The sequence below is a fragment of the Prionailurus bengalensis genome, chromosome C1 (genome assembly GCF_016509475.1).
Source record: "Prionailurus bengalensis isolate Pbe53 chromosome C1, Fcat_Pben_1.1_paternal_pri, whole genome shotgun sequence".
NCBI lineage: Eukaryota > Metazoa > Chordata > Mammalia > Carnivora > Felidae > Prionailurus > Prionailurus bengalensis.
Window position 1 is genome coordinate 171319563 of NC_057345.1, and position 22614 is coordinate 171342176.

Consider the following 22614-nt stretch of genomic DNA (forward strand, 5'->3'; position numbering starts at 1 on the left):
CATATGTTGTAGTATGTGGGCATAGGGATATATGTGCACATACATACATATTGTAATGGCCATTGTGATAGACATACATGTAAATTTATATATGAACTTTTTAAATAAAAATGGATTCACTATTCCAGTAGTCCCTCCTTTATCTGCAGGAGATATGTTCTAAGATCCCGAGTGGATGCCTGAAACCACAGAGAGTACCAAACCCTGTATATATTATGTTTTTTCCTATACATACATACCTATAATAAAGTTTCATTCATAAATTAGGTGCAGTAAGAGATTAACAATAATAATAAAATGGATAATTAAAATAAAAGTTATGTGCATATGGGCTCTCTCTCAAAATATCTTACTGTACTGTACTCTCGTGAATTGATATGAAACCGTAAAATGCTTACATGATGAAATGAAGTGAGGTGAATAATGTAAGCACCATGGTGTGTTGTTAAGTTACTCCTGACCTGACAGTGCTTTAGAAGAGAATCCTGTGTTCTGGACTACAGTTGGACAAATGGAAACTGAAACGACAGAAAGTAAAACCACTGATAAGTGAGGAACTACTATATTCTCCTTTGTAGAATTTTCTATTTGACGATATCATGTATTTTCTTAAATGCCTTATAAGGCCCCTTATGCTTTTCTTATTATGCATATGTATATGTGTGTGTGTGTATATATATATATATATGTGTGTGTGTATATATATATATATATATATATATATGAATTTAGCCTTTAGGGATGGTGATCAATATATATTATTAAATATATATGATGATAAATATATTTAGATATTTAATCTATGCTAAATAGATGATAAATATATTTAAATATATATGATGATAAATATAGATATTTGATGATAAATATAGATGATGAATATAGATATGATAATAAATATCTATATTTATCTTCATATAGATACCATCATCCCTAAAGACTAGGTAGTATTTTACTATATGATTACACCATAATTGTTTAACAGATCCATCTTATGTTTTTTCTATTTTATGTCAAAAATACATACTGTAAAAATGCAGTATGAGGTATTTTCTTAATCAAGATTTTTTTAATTGTCCTCATTACCAGTGTCCTCCATAATGTTTATATCGTTTTGTATTCTTACTGGCAACATGTGAGTAGCCATTTCTCCACACCTGTGCCAATCATGATAGTATCATTTTTTGTAATCACCATTCGTATAGGCCAAAAGTGATATATTAATAATACTCATTTTCATTTATTTGCTTTCTAGTGAGGTTGAAAAAATCTTTTGTGATTATTAACAAATCATAATTTTTCTATTTTCTCTCTGTCTCTGGCCTGTTTTCTTTCTTCTGAAAGGAGATTTATCTTTTTATTTCTTAGTGGATCCTCTAAAATCTTGCAAATATTTTTTCATGGTTTATCATTTGCCTGTTAGTATTCTTTATGCAGTTTTCTTTCACACTGTATGAAATTGTCAACCTTTTTCTTATTTCTGCTTTTGAGGTCTTAAAAAGTTTTCTATCTCTCCCACTCCAAGATTATATAAGTGTCTTCTGCATTATTAGAAGAGTGGATGTCTTAAGCAACTTCATGTTTTCTAGAATATTTTCTCTCAAGTTTTTGAACTCTCTAGGAGGCTTTGTTTTTCCTTCACTAAACTTAGTTTCAGTGTTCAATGTAAATTATTTCTATCTCTTATTTTCATGGCCAGTTAACTTCTGTTTAGAAACTGTTAGAGCAATGGCATTTCTTTATGAATATTTAAAAAATGAATATATAAGATTTTGTTTTCATCAAATTAAATTTTCTCCTTTAGGTTGGCAAGTTTGACTGTTCCTCTGCACCAGACATCTGTAGTAATCTCTATGTGTTTCAGCCAAGTCTAGCAGTATTTAAAGGACAAGGAACCAAAGAATATGAAATTCATCATGGTAAGAAGGGAAAAATGATAAAAATGTGTATGTATTTTCAAATAATTTTTTATTTGTACTTTCTACCTCTTTAATTATTTTTTAATTGAAATGTAGTTGACACACAGTATTGCATTACTTTCCGGAATACAACAGTGATTCCACAACTATGTACGTTATGCTGTGCTCACCACAAGTGTAGTTCTCATCTGTCACTGTATGGTGGTATTAATAATACCTTTGACTATATTCCCTGCTCTGTACTCCATGACTTACTTAATTCCAGAGCTGGAAGTCTAGCCCCCACTCCAATTCACCCATCCCTCCAATTATCTCCCCTCTGGTAATCACCAGTTCTTTGTGTCTATGAGTCTGTTTCTACTTTGTTTTGTTTTTTAGATTCCACAAAAGTAAAATCATATGGTATTTGTCTTCTCAAACTTATTTCACTTAGCATCATTCATTTTAGGTTCATCTGTGTTGTCACAAATGACAAGATCTCCTTCTTTTTCATCGATGAGTAATCATATTCCATTTGTGTGTGTGTTGTCTGTGTGTATCTACACATCCTCTTACTCATCTGTTGATGTACACTTGTGTTGCTTCCATATCTTGGCTATTGTAAATAATGCTGCAATGAGCATGGGGTGCATATATCTTTTCAAATTAGTGTTTTTGTTTTCTCTGGGTAAATAACAGTAGAATTACTGGATTGTATGGCATTTTTATTTCTAATTTTTTGAGGAACCTCTATACTGTTTTCCACCTCTATACTGTTTGCCTACCAGTTCTTTTTTCTCCACATCCTTGCCAACTCTGTTTCTTGCTTTTTGGTATTAGTTGTTCTGACAGGTGTAAGGTGATATCTCATCATGGTTTGGATTTGCTTTCTCTGATGATTAATGATGTTGAGCATCATTTCATTGGTTTGTTGTCCATTTATGTATGTGTCTTCTTTGGAAAAATGTCTCTTCAGGTCCTCTGCCCATTTTTAATTGGATTGTGTGTGTGTGTGTGTGTGTGTGTGTGTGTGTGTGTGTGTAGAGTTGTAGGAGTTCTTTATGTATTCTGGATATTAACCCTTTATTAAGTACGTTATTTGAAAATATCTTCTCCCATTCAGTAGCTTGGTTTTTTTTTTTTTTTCTTTTTTTCTTTTTATTCCTTCACTGTGCAAAAGCTTTTTATTTTGGTGTAGTCCTAATAGTTTTTGCTTTTGTTTTTCTTGCATAGTAGACAGGTCTAGAAAAATTGTTGCTAAGGTAATGTTGGAGATTACCACTTATGTTTCCTTCTAGGACTTCCATGGTTTCCGGTTTCCCATTTAGGTCTTTGATCCATTTTGAACTTATTTTTGTGTATGGTGTAAGAGTGGTTGAGTTTTATTCTTTTGCATGTAGCTGTCCAGTTTTCCCAGCACCACTTACTGAGGAAACTTGTCTTTTCTCCACTATATATTCTTACCTCCTTTGTCAGAGATTGACCATACAAGCATGGGTTTATTTCTGGGCTCTCTATTCTGTTTCTTTGAACTAAGTGTCTGTTTTTGTGCCAGTATCATACTGCTTTGCTTACTGCAGCTTTGTAGTGTATCTTGAAATGAGGGACCATGATACCTCTAGCTTTGTTCTTCTTTCTCAAGATTGCTTTGGCTCTTTGGGGTCTTTTGTGGTTCTTTTTACCTTGCTTTGTATAAACGTACTCACTATAAATAACTTTGCTTTTATTAGTAAATAGGTTTCTTTTGGAGAAAGATATTTTGAATTATATTTAGTTGCTTTATTCTCTTTACTCTTCTTAAAATTATTCACTTTTGGGTGCCTGGGTGTCTCAGTCGGGTAAGCTTCCGACTTCGGCTCAGGCCATGATCTGACAGCTTGTGGGTTCAAGCTCTGTGTCGGACACTGTGCTGACAGCTCAGAGCCTGGAGCCTGCTTCAGATTCTGTCTCTATCTCTCTCTCTGCTCCTTCCCCACTCATACTCTCTCTCTCTCGCACACACACATGTGCTCTATCTCTCAAAAATAAACATTAAAAAAATAAAATAATTCACTTTCTTCTGCTGTTTTAGTGTTTGAGCAAGAATGCTGGTGACATATCAGGTTAGTGCAGACTTTAAGGGTCTTGTGAACAAAAGTAAACAACACCTATAGTTTTCGTTTCTAGTGTGCCAAATGTAGCATCTCAACTATGGGCATTTTTCAGATTTTTCTTCCACTAAACTACTAAATATTTGTATGACTACTTTATCTCTGTCTGTCTCCTCATTTGGCCTGATTCTTCATGTTTGTTTTTGTGTTTTAGGTAGATCAGTTACATCTGGTCTAGAAGGAGTGGCCTTCTATAGAGAGTGTCTTGTTGGGCCCAGAAGCCCAATCCCTCCTGGCCACCAGAGCCAGGTATTCAAGGGGGGCGTCCCCTGTGTGGCTGCGTGTGCCCTTCTGTTGGGCTGAGCCACATGTGCTGCGGGTATGCTGGTGAACTAGGTGAGAGACCCAGCCGTAGCTGCTGTGGTCATACTTATGGGGGGACGGTTAGCTCCTGGCACAGCTGGCTTCAAGACTTAGTTCCTTGCTGGCTGTCAACCAAAAGCCTCAGTTCCTTATCGCTTGGATCTCTCTGTAGGGCTGCTCACAGAATGACAGCTGGCTTCTCCCAGAATAATGATCAGAGAGAGATACACAGATGTAACAGCAATATCTATTATGTAATCTAATGTCAGGACACACCATCATATCCACCATTTGTTGTACCCTGTTACAACAATGGTGTGAGTTCATGAGGTGATAGTCACTGAGGACTGCCTTGGAGACTGGCTACCACCAGAGCTAAGTATGGGTTACACTTAGGAGGAACAATCTTCTGAGGTAAGAGAAAGCAATCTCTTTGTCAAGATCTAAAGTGTAAGTAATGGTTGACCAAATGAAGAGTCGCAAGCATGTTCCAAGCACAGGAACCAGCACAAGTTCTCTTAGACTCTGAGATAAGAGAGAGCCTCATCCATTCTTAGAAAGGAGGATTTCAAGATGGAATTTTGAGTGTTTGAAAGGATTGAGACTTGAGGCTGGAGAAGGCCTCAGAGTTCCAAATTCTGTGTATCATCTGTCAGGCAAAGGAATTTGGACTTTATCCTGAGGGCAAAGCAAATGCTCTCAGATTTATGCAGACATATGATTTAACTAGTGTTACATTTTAGGAAAGCAACTGGCCACCTAGAATGGATAGAAGCACAATTAGAGGAAGGGAAGGCAGATAGAAACCTGATACAGTCATTCATCTAAGAGAAGACGGCTGCCTTATCTAAATAATGGTAATGTGGTTGAAGGGACTTGGACCAACCTTTAAATACAAAGTCAGTATTTATATATAAAGTCAGTATAACTTGACAATTGTTTAGATGTGGGGAAGTAAGAGAAAGAAGCCCAAGTTTCTGACATTCACTTGGCATTGAGTGACTGTACCATTGAGTGAAGAAGAAAACACTGAGGGGAGGAGTTGATAGGGAGTAGACATCCCCAATCTGTAGCTGAATGTAGGCCTAGGCCTCAGGAGAGGAATTTGGGCTGAAAAAGGTAGATGTAAATAATCATCATATCAACGATAGTTGAAGCCTTCAGTGAGAATGAGCTTGTGGAAGAGTGAGTAGAGAGACAAGATCAGGGCCCTAAGGATGATCAAAGATAGAGGAATGTGTAAACCAGATCAAGAAGCTGCAGCTACAGAGTAAGAAAAAAGCAGGAGAATGTGGTATCATTTATAATTGTATTTAAATAATTGTGAAAATATTTCTTCTGTGCTGTGAATTCTCTGAGGATTGTATCTTTATTCTTGCATGCCCTATGACATTTAAAACAAGGATGACACATAATCGGTATTTGACTTAATATTGCCTATTAAGTGAATAAGTCAAAGGGCACATGGGAAAATGGACCAAGTGCTAATTGAGAAAATCATTATTTGTCAAACCAAAGAGTATATTCTTTAGGCAATAGTAAATCATCAAAGTCCTTTTAGCAAGGAACAGTTTAATCAGACAAATGTTTTTGTAAATTAACTGTGGTAGCAATGAAAAAATGGATTAGTTACGAAAGATAGTACACAAAGACCAGCTTGGTTATTGTAATAGGCAAGATGGAATTTAGGCACTAGTCTAATTGGTCTTGGTCCATGGAACACCAACAAAGAAAGAAGGCGAGTATCACTCTGGGAAATCTTAGGCACCTGGTGGATGATTATGCCAATGCCAACATAGGGAAGGTGAGAAAAGGAGCAAGTTTGGGGGGAATAACTCCGATTTTAATATATTTTAAATGTTTACATGACATCCACGTAAATATCTTCACTGGGCAGTTGGTAATACAGGTTTTGAATTCATAAGGGAGGTTGAGTTGGAAGAAACAGGTTTAGTAATTAGGCAACAGTAATAGCTTGGGTAAGCATAAAGAACACAGATAGGGGCACCTGGGTGGCCTAGTCAGTTAAGCATCTGACTTCAGCTCAGGTCATGATCTCACAGTTTGTGAGTTCAAGCCTCACGTTGGGCTCTGTGCTGATAGCTCAGACCCTGCTTCGGATTGGGTCTCCCTCTTTCTCTGCCTCTCCCCCACTTGCGTTCTGTCTCTCTCTCTCTCAAAAATATATAAACATTAAAAAAAATTTTTTTTTTTAAAGAACACAACAAATATTGCAATGAAGTGATTACTCTGCCTTTGAGGATGAAACCTCACCAAAATCAATTTGGTCAATAAGTTTATCTTCCTTTCTTTAATATTTTAAGTCTAAAAACTTTGAAATGTTTCTATGGATAGAAAGGCAGTACGTGAATTTTAATTTTTCTCTTATTCACTTTCAAAGGAAAGAAGATTCTATATGATATACTTGCCTTTGCCAAAGAAAGTGTTAATTCTCATGTTACCACACTTGGACCTCAAAATTTTCCTGCCAATGACAAGGAACCATGGCTTGTTGATTTTTTTGCACCAGTAAGTTATTTTTATCTGTCAAATGTCAGTGTTTCAAATTTTCTCTTGTCACAGCAAAAAGACATTTGCTATATAATCTTGAACACTAGAATTGTGTTACTCAATTTTGGCCACTATCACATATTGCTTCTATGAGAGCAGGGTTGTACTTGCCCCTCTAGGGATAAAATGCACACACACACACATACACACACATGATTTACCACTAAGTATGATTTATCTAGCATATATTGATTGTTGCAGAAATGTGGCTTTTTGTTTCATTTAGCTCAGCGCTTATGAATATTTTTTTCTTCCGTAGTGGTGTCCACCGTGTCGAGCTTTGTTGCCAGAGTTACGAAAAGCATCAAAGCATCTTTATGGTCAGCTCAAGTTTGGTACACTAGATTGTACGGTTCACGAGGGACTCTGTAACATGGTAAGGCTACGTATTAAATAGTTATTCTAATCAACATTTTTATAAAATAGTTTTTAAGTTAGACTGACAAAAGCTCTCTTTCAAATGTATATCTACATTTAGAAGAGTAACATTATTTGAACAAATAATTTCAATAAAATGATATAAAATTATGATTGGATTAAAACATGAGTAGACAACATAATTGTGTGAATGTAGACATGGTCTTATTTATCAAACTTGGGAAAATATTGTTTATTTGATAAAATACATGGTCATTCAAGTATTTAAAATCTTTATAATTTTTGATGTAATACCACTTTTGGCAGTCTATAGTTTTATTCTAGGTTTTCTTCATAATTCTCTTCTAAGTGTAGTTAGTAGCTAGAAATTTTAAAAATGAACAAGCTTTTTGAAACTTTTGTATACATAAAAATATGTTCTTAGGTTAATTAATATTCGTTCTTCATTCCAAGAATAACTAGAAATTATATACCTCATGATGAAAGTATATAATACCACTTAGAAAACATACTTGGAACAAGTATATGAAACCTAAATCAAATCAAGCTGTGACATCAGTGTTAAGGAAATCTAATGATAGAGGAACATGTTAAGTGACACCATGGGCATGAACTCTTCAAGTCCCAGCACGTAGAGGATTTTACAGGACAAACACCTCATTTATTGGACAGATGACATTGAAAAGCAGAAGAGATTAAAGAGACTCAAAAGACATATCCTTCAAATGAAGTGTTTAGGTCTTCTTGTTTGGATGCTGCTCAAACCAAGTGCAAAAAAATGAGCAAGCAATAATTGGGGAAATTTGAACACTGACAGGGTATCTGATAATTATCAGGAATTGTTCATTTTTAGATATTAAAATGACAGTGTAGTTGCATTTCAGGGAAAGTCCTTATATTTTAAATAGACTGAAATATGGATGAAATGATGATAAATCATCTGGAATTTGCTTTAGAATAATCTTGGTGTAGGGGTAGAGTTGGAAGGGAGAATAGATGAAATAAGTGTGGTGAGCAGATGATTGTAGCTACAAGAGTACTTGAGAACTTACTGCTCTGATTTTGTGTGTATTTTAAATATTTTATAAGAGGAAACTTTTTTAAAAAGATAGAAGAAGAGAAAAGGGGGGAAGGGAAAAGAAAACAATAGGTTTTAAAAACAGTAGAAGTTAATGTAGGGTGAAATCTTTATGGCATCTGTGTGAGGAGTAATCTCTCAGTCCACACACACAAGGTAAAAATTAATGTGAATTATTTTAACTATATTAAATGTTAAAACTATTACCAAAGAAAAAGACACTATGAAGTTAAGACAACAGACTATTTGTAGTACATGTAACTGATAAAGCATTAGTGCCAGAATATTTCAAGGCTACAAATCAATTTTTTTAAATAGACAAAATAAGAAAGTTTCTAGACTTTTTTTTTAGAAAAAGAATTCCAGCATAAAAAATGTTGCATTTCACTAGTCATCAGGAAAGTACAAATTACAGCAATCCATCAAATATACAAAAATTTAGAAATCTGACATTACAAGTATGTTGAAAAGTTATCCAGTCACACAATGTAATATCATAGAGCATTTAAACTAGGTCTATCTTTACCAGCATGGGTAAGTCTCAAAAATACAATGTAAGGTGACAAAAACAAGTGCATAATAGCTTACAGAGTATGACAGAATTACAGAAAATTTTTAAGTGCTCAAACATTTTACTATACTGCCCAGGGATACATAAACATATCGCAAAGGAGGAAAAAACATCAGTAGAATGGACATATACTTATTTGAGGACATCGATTGCTCCTACTTTCATGAAGGAAAGCAAATAGGATCAAGAAAAAAGACCTTCTAGTAATACCAGTGTGATAAAGAAGTTAATCTTCCTTAAATATAGGGAAGGGGATGTGTGGGTATTTGTTAGATGATTTCTCTCTTCATTCTGTTTGAAATTTAACTGAACTATGTTTAAACAATAAGGCCTTTGGTTTTGAATGTCTTATATGTGACTTTGAAAAGATGCTAAGCAAGATACAAACTTAATGTGATAAACAATAATTATCTTAATTTGAATTCTTCTAGTTTTTCTTTTTATCTAAACTATTAAATATTCTTTAGATAATTGAGTAAAATGTAAGGATTTAAAACTGTGGTGTCAAATTCACCTGCAGTAGAGGCCAGGGGTCATTACTCACTAATGAGTAATTAGTTGTTGTGGAGAATAGACTAGAAACTACATGTTTAAGTGTTAAAAAGATTCCCAACACATGCTAATCAATCACTAAGTAGATTAACAAAACAACAATTATATCTGAGTTATTTGAATTTACACTCATTTTACAAATTTTGATAAATATTTCCATTGTTTTTCCTAAAATTATTTTTGAATCCTAGTCAATTTCAGAAAATTCCAATTTTCTACTGAGTGCTTATCAACTTTAAGGATGCAAAGTTTAGCTATAGTAAATTCACAAGATAACCTTGTTAACTTTTAGAAAAGTTAAAACTTCGAAGAAATGCTTCCTGGGCCAGTGTTGATGTTACTCTGAGGAGGAACTTACAGTATTTTGTACTATAAAAACTACCTTGAATGATGAATAAAAGATGACCATATTCTTAGGAAATGAGTCACAATTCCTTAAAATATGGTTGTATACACATTATTATCCTTGCTCCTTTGCTTCCTTTATTTTCTTCTAGACAAATTGGAGTATTATGGTTTCAAAAAGACTCAAGCCAGAGATTAGCCTGCTCTTTACAGCCTTATCCTCTTGGTTCAGGAGTCAAAAGGGCCCACACTCATAATTAGCCTCGCTCACTTTTCAGTGTTTCATTGCCCGTGGATTCTGTGGCTAATGGAGTAGCTATAAAAAGGGTAATTTATCAGTGCAACTGTAAATCCATTTTCTTTGCCAAATTTGGCCAGGCTAAAATTTTGCAATAACCCAGCAATTTAGCAATGGACTTTTTAAATGTTGTTACTTAAAAGCAAGCTGGTTATGAATTTGAAACCAATAGGTAAAATGCATAAAATCTTTCATTTGTATTCTCATTCCTAACAGTATAACATTCAGGCTTATCCAACAACAGTGGTATTCAACCAGTCCAACGTTCATGAATATGAAGGACATCACTCTGCTGAACAGATCTTGGAATTCATAGAGGTATTTTAAATTAATTTAATTTATAGTATTGTCAATTGTAGAGGTAATTTAAATCATTATTTTGAAACAGCGAGCAAGTGAGGGAGGGGCAGAGAAGAAGAGAAAGAATCCCAAGCAGGCCCCATGCTGTCATGGCAGAGCCTGATGCAGGGCTTGATCTCTTGAACCGTGAGGTCATGACCTGGGCCAAGATCAAGAGTTGGACATTTAACCAACTGAGCCACCCAGGGGCCCCTAAATTTTTTTTTAAATAGTTTTTCATTTTGTGCTGTATTATTTATTATTATTTCCCCAGTGAAGCTAACACTTTTGTTAATATTACCCCATCATTGTAGACTAAAGCTTTGTTAAAACAGTATTTGGAGCAAGTGAGCTGTTAGGGAAGTTGTGCAGTATCTCCATTCAGACTGTCAGGAAAATAGAATAGTAGGCTTTTCAGTAATAATTAGAGGGTTATTTCCAAACCACTCATTGGTTCTAGAATAGAACTATATGGCCTTTGTAGACATCTAGGCACCTCTAAGCTTTTTGTCCCATCTCCTGTCACCTTAAATACAGTTGCCTCTTTTCCCTACCTAAGATGATTTTAATGATACATAATAGTAAGAAAATATACCTTGATTTCAGAAGATTAATGGGCAAAGTCTAAATTAATTAGGAATCATTTGTCCTTTTTAAAATAATTCACTTTAGATTGTATTTTAAATATAAATAAGTATATTTTGATTCTTCAGAAACAGGAATTTTGGGGGGCTTCTGTGTGTCTCGGTTGGTTGAGCATCCGACTCTTGATCTCAGCTCAGGTCATGATCCCAGGGTTGTGGGATCGGGCCCCGTGTTGGTCTCCACGCTGAGCATAGAGACTTCTTAGGATTCTGGCTCTCCCTCTGCCCCTCTCCCCCACTTGTGCTCTCTCTAAAATTAAAAACAGAAACAAAAATAAACCAGGAACTTTTCTAAGTGTTAACAGTTTGCCAAGAATCTATCAATACCTTTTTATATCAGTTATAATGAAAGTTAAATTCTCTTTAGGATCTTATGAATCCTTCAGTGATCTCCCTGACACCCACCACTTTCAGTGAACTAGTTAAACAAAGAAAACATGATGAAGTCTGGATGGTTGATTTCTACTCTCCATGGTGTCATCCATGTCAAGTTCTAATGCCAGAGTGGAAAAGAATGGCCCGGGTATAGTACAGTAGTTTATTTAAATCTTAACATTTAGCATTAATGTGTATTTAACAGAATTGTTTTAAAACGGAGATGAACTCACCTCTAGATTATCACTCCCAATAGCTTTAATTACACCACTTAGATTTCAACTCTGTTTCTGTCTGATAGGTGAATGGTATAGAATAATCTACCCTTACTTTTTCCTGTGTCACTTGTTTGGTATGTATCTGACCAAATTTCTGCCAAAGTCAACCCAAAGATCCCTTTATTTTCTATTAAAATTTTTCTACTCCTTTATTTTTAGAGCTTAACAATACAGTTTCTTCACAATATTGTGGGACTTAAAAAATAGCTTTGATCAGTAAAACATTTGGAATTTTAAGATTTCCTACAAATAGACATAGTGTTATAAATCATGAAAGATTGGGGAAAAGTTATTTCAATATGAGAATGGAAAATGAAATCAACTTTTATATTTCTAAGAAAAAATGAACAAACGGAAGAGTTAAAAGTGATTTCTAGTATTTAACATTTAAGATAATACAATTTTGTGCTCTTCTCAGTAAAATTTTTAAATTCAGGCATGAGTCAGTGTGCTGCAATGCATGTCTATTTGAAAAATAACTCTTTGAAATACCATTGCAGAGGTCTTCATTAGTTCCTGGTTTCTAACACTTAAGTTTTAGAAATACTTCATTTCCCCCCATAAGGTACATGTACGAAATCTGTTATTTAATCTGCAGTAATTGTAGTAAGGTCTTAACTGCAACATTACATTTTCAGTTCATTACTATATATATTCTGTTATGTTTTAAGCCCTTACCCATTTTTATTTGGTGAAAATCACTGGTAAATAATATAAGAACCATCACAAAATGATGATTTTTCTATTGTAAACATAGTTATGGAGGTAGTTTTATTGTAATCACTTTGATCTATTTTATCTCTCCTTTTTCTCTTTTATAGACATTAACTGGACTGATCAATGTAGGCAGTATAGACTGCCAACAGTATCATTCTTTTTGTGCCCAAGAAAATGTTCGGAGATACCCTGAGATAAGATTTTTTCCCCAAAAATCAAATAAAGCTTTTCAGTATCAGTAAGTGTTGCCTAAAATTTAAAGACATTTATTATAACCACTTATTTAGACAGTTAAAATTTAAAAGTTATCTTAGAGGCTTCGCCAGAAGAGCATGTAACTCTTGATCTTGGGGTCATGACTTCAAGCCCCATGTTGGGTGTAGAGATAAATAACTTTTTTTTTTAAAGCTTATTTATTTGTTTATCTTAACTAAATAAAATTAACCCAACAAACATTTTTGGGGAGTCCACCATGTTTTAAGATAGTGTGCTAAGGAGAACCTCAGAAGATGAAAAAAAAAAAGAATTGAACAATCCCAATGTTCATGAAGCTGGCACTCCAGTATAGAGGAAGATAAAGAGAGGAAGCACTAACATTTATTAAGTCAGTGTTTGGTTTCAGGTACTGTACTTGATCCTTTGCTCACATTATTTCCACTGGTCCTCACATATACCCTGAGAAATAAGAATTACTACCCTTTCCTACTATTACAGATAAGTAAACTGATCCACAGACTTTCATTAACTTTCCCAAGTCACACTGCTGCTTGAGGTTTCAGCCCAGGTCTGTGTCAGTGCCCATACTTGTTTCTACAACACCACATGGTATTTGAGGTAGACAACTCCAGTGCAAGGCAGAATATAAGGAATATTCTTTGAAAAGTAAAAACAGACCATGAATTTCAAAGAAGGAAAGGATCACAACTATGAGAGGAAATCACGAAAGGCTGCATTTATGAGGTGGCTTTTGACATGGGTCTTAAAAAGTACATAGGGATTTGATAGACATAATAACCAGAGTAAATGTTCAGAAACTGAAGTCTGAGACATTTTGAGTTTCACCATTCCCGTGCTCCTATAGGAGATGTCCAGCAGGCAGCTAAACATTTAGGACTACCTGGAGCACAAAAAAACATCAAGACTAGAGAAAAATGTATTTGAGAAGCCATGTAAGCAGCGTTTGTAGCTAGGTGTAACTGAGAAGAGAGATGCTAAGTAGTCAGTCAAACTTTTAAACTGCTGCAATGAGATTGTTTTCTGAACATATCCAATAATAGAAAATAGTATTTACAACTTTCATATTTGCTCTTCTTTCAGTAGTTACAATGGTTGGAATAGAGATGCTTATTCCCTGAGGATTTGGGGTCTAGGGTGAGTAATTAAAAATATGCATCATTGCATAAAATAGATTCAGTGCTATTTACCTTCGTCTTACGTCTGCAGTTAAATTTACTATAAGTTTTTTAAGGTTCTCACATTTTAAACTACTTAGTAAAGAATTATAATTTACCAAGATAGGGTTGTGCTTTATAGTCATTCTTTGAAGTCAGTTTTAACTTAGAAACTTTTGCTATATTTTAGATGTTTTCCTTGGTTTCATATAATGAAAAGTAATTTTGATCCCTTGCCACAGATTTTTACCTCAAGCATCCATAGATCTAACGCCTCAGACTTTCAATGAAAAAGTTATACAAGGGAAAAATCACTGGGTGGTTGATTTCTATGCTCCTTGGTGTGGACCTTGCCAAAATTTTGCTCCAGAGTTTGAGCTTTTGGCTAGGGTAAGTCTTGTCTATCTATATAAGTAAGTTGTAGTTACATGCATGTTTTAAAAATTAGATTATTTAAAAATTAGATAAAATAATTAGGTAAAGGTATATATGATTCTTTTTTTCTAAGAAGTTTCCTGTGAATTTTTTAAAAATCCCATTTCTTTTCTATGAGTATCATCTTTGTGGTAGATTTCTTCCTTCTTTATTAATACTTTCGGCTAACATCTCTATCTTGATGGATGACATCATCTAACCATTAGAGACAACTCATTTCTCTTGCTTATTCCCTATTTCCTTCCTCCACCATTACTCTGCTGCCCACCAGCCCATCACTAGATCCTGTCCTGCCTCTTAAGTGCCTTTCAAATCTGTCATCTCCTCGTCATGTCCTCTGCTAGCCTTTCTCTTCAAGCCCTCTTCATCTCTTCCAGACTTCTCCTGTGTGCCTTTTAATGAGTCTCACATTGCCAGTCTGCCTTATTCAGTTCTGCCCTGCTGATCTTTCTAAAATACTGCCTTCTCTGGCTTCCTGTTAGCCAAGTTTCTTGACTTACGACCTTGATTGCAGGTCTCTGGTGGGACCCTTCCTACCTCTTCAGCTTTATCTCTGTCACCACCCCACACCTCACAGTTCAGACACAGCAAAATACTCCAGGTTTGCTGAGCAGATACTGTTCCCTCTCTCTAAAATGCCTTTTCGTTATTAGTCATCTGAATCTTTCTCTCCTTATCCTACAAAATCCAGCTACATTGGCACTTCTGTATTCTCTGTCCTTCTCAGTGTCACTTTGATGTCTTGTACTCCATTTGGTGTGCTTACACAGTGAATAAATATTTAGATATCTATCTCCTCCATAAGACTGGAGCTTCTTGAGGGCAAGGTACAGGTCTTATCTGAGTCTAACTCAGGAAATGCTTATAAAATTTAACTGAATGCATAAACAGAATACAGTCTAATTTTTTCTTGTTTCTGTCCCCATCATCCTGTTAATGACCTAATCCAGATTGTTAGCATTCTTGCTTCAGGGAGCTTTGCCTGGGCTACAAAACACTCACTTAGAATGAGAAAGCTCCAGTTTCACCAGTCTAAAGCAAAAGCTGACAATCCTAACCCATCAGGATTTTTTAGCAAAGGGACTTCAAAGCTCCTAGGTGTCATGAAAGATTATTTGTTATTGGACCATCCTTCAAATAAGTTCTTCATCTTTCCTGCTTACTTGATCTTCTTTTCCTCTTGTGCTTCCTTTTTCTCCAGTAATTCTAACAAAATGTTTTCATTCCCTTGTATACTGAAAAACTTAGCTTAGTTATATATTTTATAACACACCTATATCTTAGATATGCCAGAAAGTTATTAAATATGAAAAAGATCATTCAACAAATCCTAAGCACTAGGTGAGAAGCATTACGGTAAGTACTAGAGCTATAGAAATTGAAAGACAAAAGTTACATGTCTGAGGTTTTATTCTAGTGGGAAGATAACGTGCAAATAAATACACTTAATACAGCAGAATCATTGCTCTAGTGAAATGAGAGGGGAGAAGGACATGGGAGGAAGAAAGAGTCTTGCCAGGAAAAGACAAAAGGCTCCACCGAAAACTTGGGATTTGAGATGAGAATTACAACATGACCAGGAGTTTGGCTAGAGAGTCCTCCGAGCAGAGAGGACAGTATTTGCAGAGATGCAGGGATGCAAGAGAGTGGTGCATGTTCGGTCAACTTCACTGTTGGTCCAGACTACCAGAGTGTAAAGACAGAAGGGGAATGGCAAAAACTCAGGCTTAGTAAATAATTGAGGAGGAGAAGGTTTGGTCCTCTTTCTTTGTGATTTCATATTGTTCAGAATAAGTTCTGTATAAGCACTAGGGGAAAACTATTGGATATGGTAGGATCCATTTTACATTTTAGAAAGAGCACTTTGGATGGAACTGTACACAGGCCAGCAAGGCCAGAGAACGATATGAGAGCACCAGAAACAATATGGTGTTCCTTTATAAGCAATTGAAGATACAAGTCAACTAATGTTAAAGATAAACATTTTGTAAATTTCTCTGACCTTCAGTATAAGTGTGTTTCTGCATGCAGCTTTGCTGCTGCCCTAACCCCTCTTGAGTAAGCCGGCATTGGCCACAAAACTAGAGGCAGCAAAGGTATTTTAATTGTCCTGAAGTGAGAGATGTTATCTGAACTGGGATGAAGGTAATGGTGATAGAATGGGACAAATATAAAAGAGATAAAAGAATAGGATTTAATGTCCAATTAATTGTGGTAAGTGTAACAGAGAAAGAAGTCTAAGATGGCCCTAGTTTCTGGCTTGAATGAGGGAATAGTAGGACAGAAGGAAGAGTAGGTAAAGGGAAAGGATCCGTGTTAGAAATCATCTGTGCAGGATGCTTATTTAGTTGAACCAGGCCAGTACATAGGTGAGTGTGAAATCAGGGGAGGTTGGGCTGAGCAGCACATCTCGGCACATTTATATATAAAATCTCCCTTGGGAGATTGCTCACAGTGAAAAAAGTGTTCACCATAGATGCAACTGTGATTAAATACTATAATTTGAGAGGCAGGTGTAGAAAGAGGTCCCCATGCTAGAAATGAGATAGTACAGCCTGAGGAGTAAGAAAGCCAAGAGAGAATAGTGATAAATGCCAAGAAAGAAAAAAGAAAGGCATGTTTAGCAATGTCAGGTACCCATTAAGACCGAAAAGTGTCCATTCAATTTGGCAAGTAGTCACTGCAGAACTTAGAGCAGTTTCAGTGGAGGGAGCACTGAAAACAGAAGCTAGACTAAAATCTGTTGATAAATGAGATGATAAGGGAGGAAAAGCAATGAAAGACTAACCTCAAAAAAAAAAGAGAAGCAAGGAGGTAGCTAGAGGAACCAGTACAATTAAGAAAAGAATCCTGTTTTGACCACATGCACATACCCCAAGGAGCATGTAAGACACCTGACAGAGAGGAACTGGAGAATGTAGGTGTCGACAGCCTTCTGCAAAATGAAGAGTGTTACCTCAGCAGGTGAGACCAGAGAATGGGAGAAGGCGTTTGAGGACAGAATCGGGAGTTTGTGGTGTGATGAACAAGGTATGGGGACCAGGAAGGAGTTTTTCTTGATAAGAGCCACTAAAAAATTTGGAAGCAATCTTATTAGTATGGAAAGGATTAAAACTTAAGTTTTTGAAATAAGTCTTTATTATGACAAAGATGTGAAAATTTTAGTATCATGTTGCCTTGTGGTTGCCAAAATAGTTTATACCACAGTGAATGGCAAACCCCACTTCTCTCTTTTCAGATGATTAAAGGAAAAGTGAAAGCTGGAAAAGTAGACTGTCAGGCTTATGCTCAAACATGCCAGAAAGCTGGTATCAGAGCCTATCCAACTGTTAAATTTTATCCCTACGAAAAAGCAAAGGTATGTATTTGGTGTTCCCGTATGTGCCTTTCTTTTAGCAGACCCAGTTGAAAAGATTTGTTACTAGTGTGAAGGTTTTCATTAGCTTCTCCTCCCTTTGTCATGTTTTATTTTATTGCATATTACTGAAGCGTCTTTTCACATATACATCAAGTGATTTTCAAAGGTTTTTCTGTCTCAAAGTTGATATGATCCACTCCTTAAAATTTTTATACTAGTGAATTACAGAAACTACTAAAGACACATAGCAGGATACTAGAGTAGTTTTTTCTGAGTGGGGAAGTCAACATAATTATATTCTGTGAAGTTCTATATTTTCTACTTTTATACAATTAACATATTACCTTTATTATTATTTTTTCCAGGAAAGGAAAAAATTAAAAGAATACTATCATACTTTTGAAGTAGACTAGTACCTGAACATTTGTCTTGAGGAATATTTATTAGTGGTTTAGACTGCAAAATAAAAGTTAGGGTCCATGGCTTGGTCACAACTCCCTTCTTTGGGCCACTGACAATATGCTTTTTTTTTTCCCCCAAAAAGAAAATTAGACATTTACCAATGGATCTTAAAACTCAGGCGATACCCTCTACTATCATTTATATAAATGCATATATCTTTCAACCACTGTAATTGCTAACTGAAAATACTCATGACTTTTGCTATCTTCCTGAGTAAAAGAATGATATTTTTGACAATAGAATTGTAATTAAATAAATAAGGATTTGCCATGTATTCATGTTTTATGGTAAAACATTTCAAATAAATATATTTTTTGAGGAGTATCAGCTTAACATGTCAGGTTATTTATTGGAAATTATATTTTAAAATAGAGTTAAAGAAATTAGATGGATTTTAGAAGTCTAGAATTGTCAACTAGATGTTTCAATGAAGGACTTTGATTGGTCCAAGAGGCTAATTCTGTCTTAAGAACAGCCTACGGTAAACATCTCAGTGAGAGTAAAGGAGCTTATATCAGGATCTGAATTCACTTCATCCCTTTGGAATCACTAGCTCTGCTTTCTAATTCTCAGAATAGCTGAGAAATGGGTAGCATAAGTAGGGGTCTCAGGTAGAATGATGTAAGCAAAGTATCAATATAATGAGCAGTCACAGAATTAATCTGGCCATAGAAGGAGCTCTTTGAAAAGATGATGTTACCATGTGTCTAGAGGAGCCCCGAAGACATTAGACACCAAAATATCCCTGTACAAACTGAGACAGGTGGCATCCAGAAGACCAGACCAGATTTGAAAACCAAAGCAGAATAATGATTGCAGTTAACAGCAGTACAAACCAAGTGGGCAGGTACACACAAAAGCAAGATCTTAACAGATAGTGTGGAGTTCCCACTAGGAAGCAGGAAGCAAATGACTCCAGATCCAAAGTAAAGCTTGATATATTGACCTGCCCCCTTCACTGCTTTTCAGCCACCTTCCTACTGTGGGCAGATGAAAACCAGGAGATACACATTACTTTCTAGTGTTGTAGTTGGTCAGGATTTTAACTGTGCCAATGACATATGTATAAGATTAGAATGATTTGAGTCCTCTGGGGGATGGCTTTTCTTTATATTTTAGTTGTTTTGAATTAGATTAGATTAGTTAGAGCTGGCAATGCATTTTTTCCAAGGAAATACTTTAAATGTGTTCATAACAGTGTCATATTTAAGTAAATTATGAGTTAACTGCTTTGTAGCATTATTTCCTTGAAGAAATTTGAGTTTTAAACATTTAGAACTTTAAGGAATAATCAAGTTTCTTAGATGCAAATGTCATGTTTTGATTAGACACCTAAAAGATTATAAGAAGAATGTTTTTTATTTTAGAGAAACATTTGGGGAGAGCAAATAGATACCAGAGATGCAAAAGAGATTGCTACCTTAATATATGAAAAATTGAAAAATCTTCAAAATCATGGAAAGAGAGATAAGGTAAGGACTAAATCTAGAGCTGACTTCAGCCAGCTTTATACTGTACCTTATATTTATCAATAAACAGGTACAATGGAAGCTTCAAAAAATAGTAAAGTTGAAGTTTCTTAATTCAAAAATAGGACAATCAGAATGTAACCTCTGTATATTGAAAAGTGTAGAAATTTGCACAAGTACAACCATTTAAAACATAGTGAACTATGGCCATAAATTATTTAGATTTTGTTAAAATGTAAATAAAGTATTGACTTGTTAGGAATAAATACACTGGAGCCTCGTAACATACTTTGCATAGCAGATTTTCTTTTGGTACAGTCAGGATGTATCAGAACCCATACTCATTTCAGCCCCTCCTAGAATTTTATCAAACAGTGCAACCTCTGCTATTCTTTGGAAGAAGTGTTCATTTTTTCTTTTTTAAGTCATTGTCATTCTAGGACATACAAACAGACCAAAGAGTCCGTCAATGCTGGAATGCTTTCTGAGTGGAACTTAATAAAATCACATAGAAGTTTCTTGGATTGTTTCCCTATAAGGTGAAAGAAGAACAAAAGAACCAGCACATATTCTGGAGAGGGCTAGAAATGTCTGGCTTTATAGAACCATATTAGAACTGCACACTCCAGTATAAAAAGCCTTACATCCTGTATCAAGGGTTACATTTTATCCAAATCTAAAAGATAGGAAAGAGATGGTTACAATTATTTCCTTGGGTTTAGGGAACAAAAATGTTTTTCTGGTGTTTTGATTTATTTTCGCTTCCTCAAGAGGTTTTAAAGTGTGACTTTTATCTTAAGTTAAACATTTGAGGGGCACCTGGGTGGCTCAGTCGGTTGAGCGTCCAGCTTTGGCTCAGGTCATGATCTCACAGTCTGTGAGTTCGAGCCCCGCATCAGGCTCTGTGCTGACAGCTCAGAACCTGGAGCCTGCTTCGGATTCTGTGTCCCCCTCTCTCTCTGCCCCTCCCCCACTCATGCTCTGTCTCTCTCTGTCTCAGAAATAAATAAACATTAAAAAAATTTAAAAAACAAAAAAAAAGCATTTGAAACAGAAAATGTTATTAGTCATAGCCAGAATATCAGAATTGAAATTCAGTTTAGAAAGGTACCAAAATATGACTGTAAAACTGTAATTGATAGTATCTGCATGAGCAGGTAAGAACTAAGAGATATCCCTTTTCCTTTCCATTGTTACATTTAGGCAAGGTATATTTCATATGGTGATCCATTAAATAATTATTTTTAAAAGATAAAGTACTATAAACTAACCAACATTTTAATGTAAATTCATACTTTTTTCTTTCAATCACTTTTACATTATTGTAGGATGAACTTTAATGATGATGAAGATGAAGAAAAAGAAAAGGAATTCTAACAAATGACATCAAGAAGACCTCTTTAGGACGTTGCTGCATTCTGGGTCGGAATAAATGAACATTGGAATTGTAATTGCACTGTCTGAATTCTGTACAACATTGGTATAGATGAAAGGTCTGCAAGCTTTTTCTGTAAAAGGCCAGATCGTAAATATTTTAAGTTTTGTAGACCATGTACAGTTGTCACATATTCCTTTGTCTGCTTTGTTTACAACCCTTTAAAAAGTTAAAAATTGTTCTTAGCTCAGGGCCATGCACAAACAGGCCAAGCCACATTCAGTCCGTGGGCCATAGATTGCTGACCCCTGGAAATGATACTAAAACTGGCTGGCTCAAACAGCAGCCTGCTCTGTCATGTACATATATGTCTGGGATCTATTCCCTCAAGTTTTGTGGCTGTCCTGAAAAGAAAAACTTGGCATTTAGTTACCTGTTTTAAAGATTGTGTGAAATGGATTCTGACCATAGTGTCTTTAAAAAAAAAAAACACACGATGTGGCAAGCAGATACCCTATTTTCATGCTGTATTATAGTGAAGAGATTTTCTTTTTTCTTTCCTTTCTAAAGGTTGAAGAACTGATTTTAATTTTTCACAATTGAGAAAAAAATTTTAACAATAAATCCAATAGATTTCTACAGCATCTAGAAATACCTGAGGAAAACAATATTTATAGCTATTAACTGGGCACTGTAGAGTATCCCAAATATATCAGTATTTAGAGTTCTATATTTTAAAGATCTATGTTCATTTATTTTCTGAATTGCTTTCATAAATGTTTTCCCTGTGATAGCAGTTGACTTTTGAAGCATTGTTCTAATATTTATGGTTTTGCCTTTTGGACTTTGTTTTGATGTAGATCCTCTATTTGCCTTCCCCATAGTTGAGGTTTTTCACTGTTGTCTGATTTGTTACTCAGATACAAAAAGTGTTCAGGCTTGTTTCACTATGACTCATAATGACATTGTGGTTATTCCAATTGTTAGTTTGCTGCTGGAGGCTGCTGTTTCCAGATAAATATTGTCATAACTGAACTTATTTTTTTAAGAAAATCAATTATATAAATCTAAGGATGGGATCTTTTAATTTCTCGGTTGTTCAGACTAAAAGAATCCAAGAAGTTTTTGCTTGCATTTTCACAAAACATTGTCAGCAAAGTACAGTAATTTAGTTACAGTTGAGAGTTTATGGAATGGTAAAAATTCTGATCAAAAGAGGTCAGTGAATTAAACAACAACAGTTTTCTCAAAAACTTACTAGGATTCTACTTTATTATATTGGAAGCGTTTTATTTTTTTTAATGTTACTTTATCTCCTTCCCCAATTTCCTAATTTTATCACTGTAATTTCTACAAAAACAGATTTTATTTTTTTTTTAATTTTTTTTTTTTTAACGTTTATTTATTTTTGAGAGAGAGAGAGACAGAGCATGAACGGGGGAGGGGCAGAGAGAGAGGGAGACACAGAATCGGAAGCAGGCTCCAGGCTCTGAGCCATCAGCCCAGAGCCTGACGCGGGGCTCGAACTCAGGGACCGTGAGATCATGACCTGAGCTGAAGTCGGAGGCTTAACCGACTGAGCCACCCAGGCGCCCCCAGATTTTATTTTCAAATCTAACCCAATCCC

General features: G+C 35.2%; 1 protein-coding gene across 2 annotated transcripts in view; it reads left to right on the top strand.

Annotated features, from left to right (window-relative positions):
- Positions 1-22244, top strand: part of DNAJC10 (DnaJ heat shock protein family (Hsp40) member C10) — a 52180-nt gene extending 29936 nt beyond the window's left edge. For both annotated transcript variants that reach the window (XM_043577225.1, XM_043577224.1), the window contains exons 13-23: positions 1805-1919; positions 6753-6880; positions 7182-7298; positions 10361-10462; positions 11495-11650; positions 12602-12735; positions 13815-13868; positions 14131-14278; positions 17562-17681; positions 19511-19615; positions 20941-22244. In XM_043577225.1, coding sequence (XP_043433160.1) covers positions 1805-1919; positions 6753-6880; positions 7182-7298; positions 10361-10462; positions 11495-11650; positions 12602-12735; positions 13815-13868; positions 14131-14278; positions 17562-17681; positions 19511-19615; positions 20941-20952 — 1191 coding nt within the window. In that variant the 3' untranslated portion in view covers positions 20953-22244. The remainder of the gene's footprint in view (positions 1-1804; positions 1920-6752; positions 6881-7181; positions 7299-10360; positions 10463-11494; positions 11651-12601; positions 12736-13814; positions 13869-14130; positions 14279-17561; positions 17682-19510; positions 19616-20940) is intronic.
- The last annotated feature ends 370 nt before the right edge of the window (positions 22245-22614 follow it).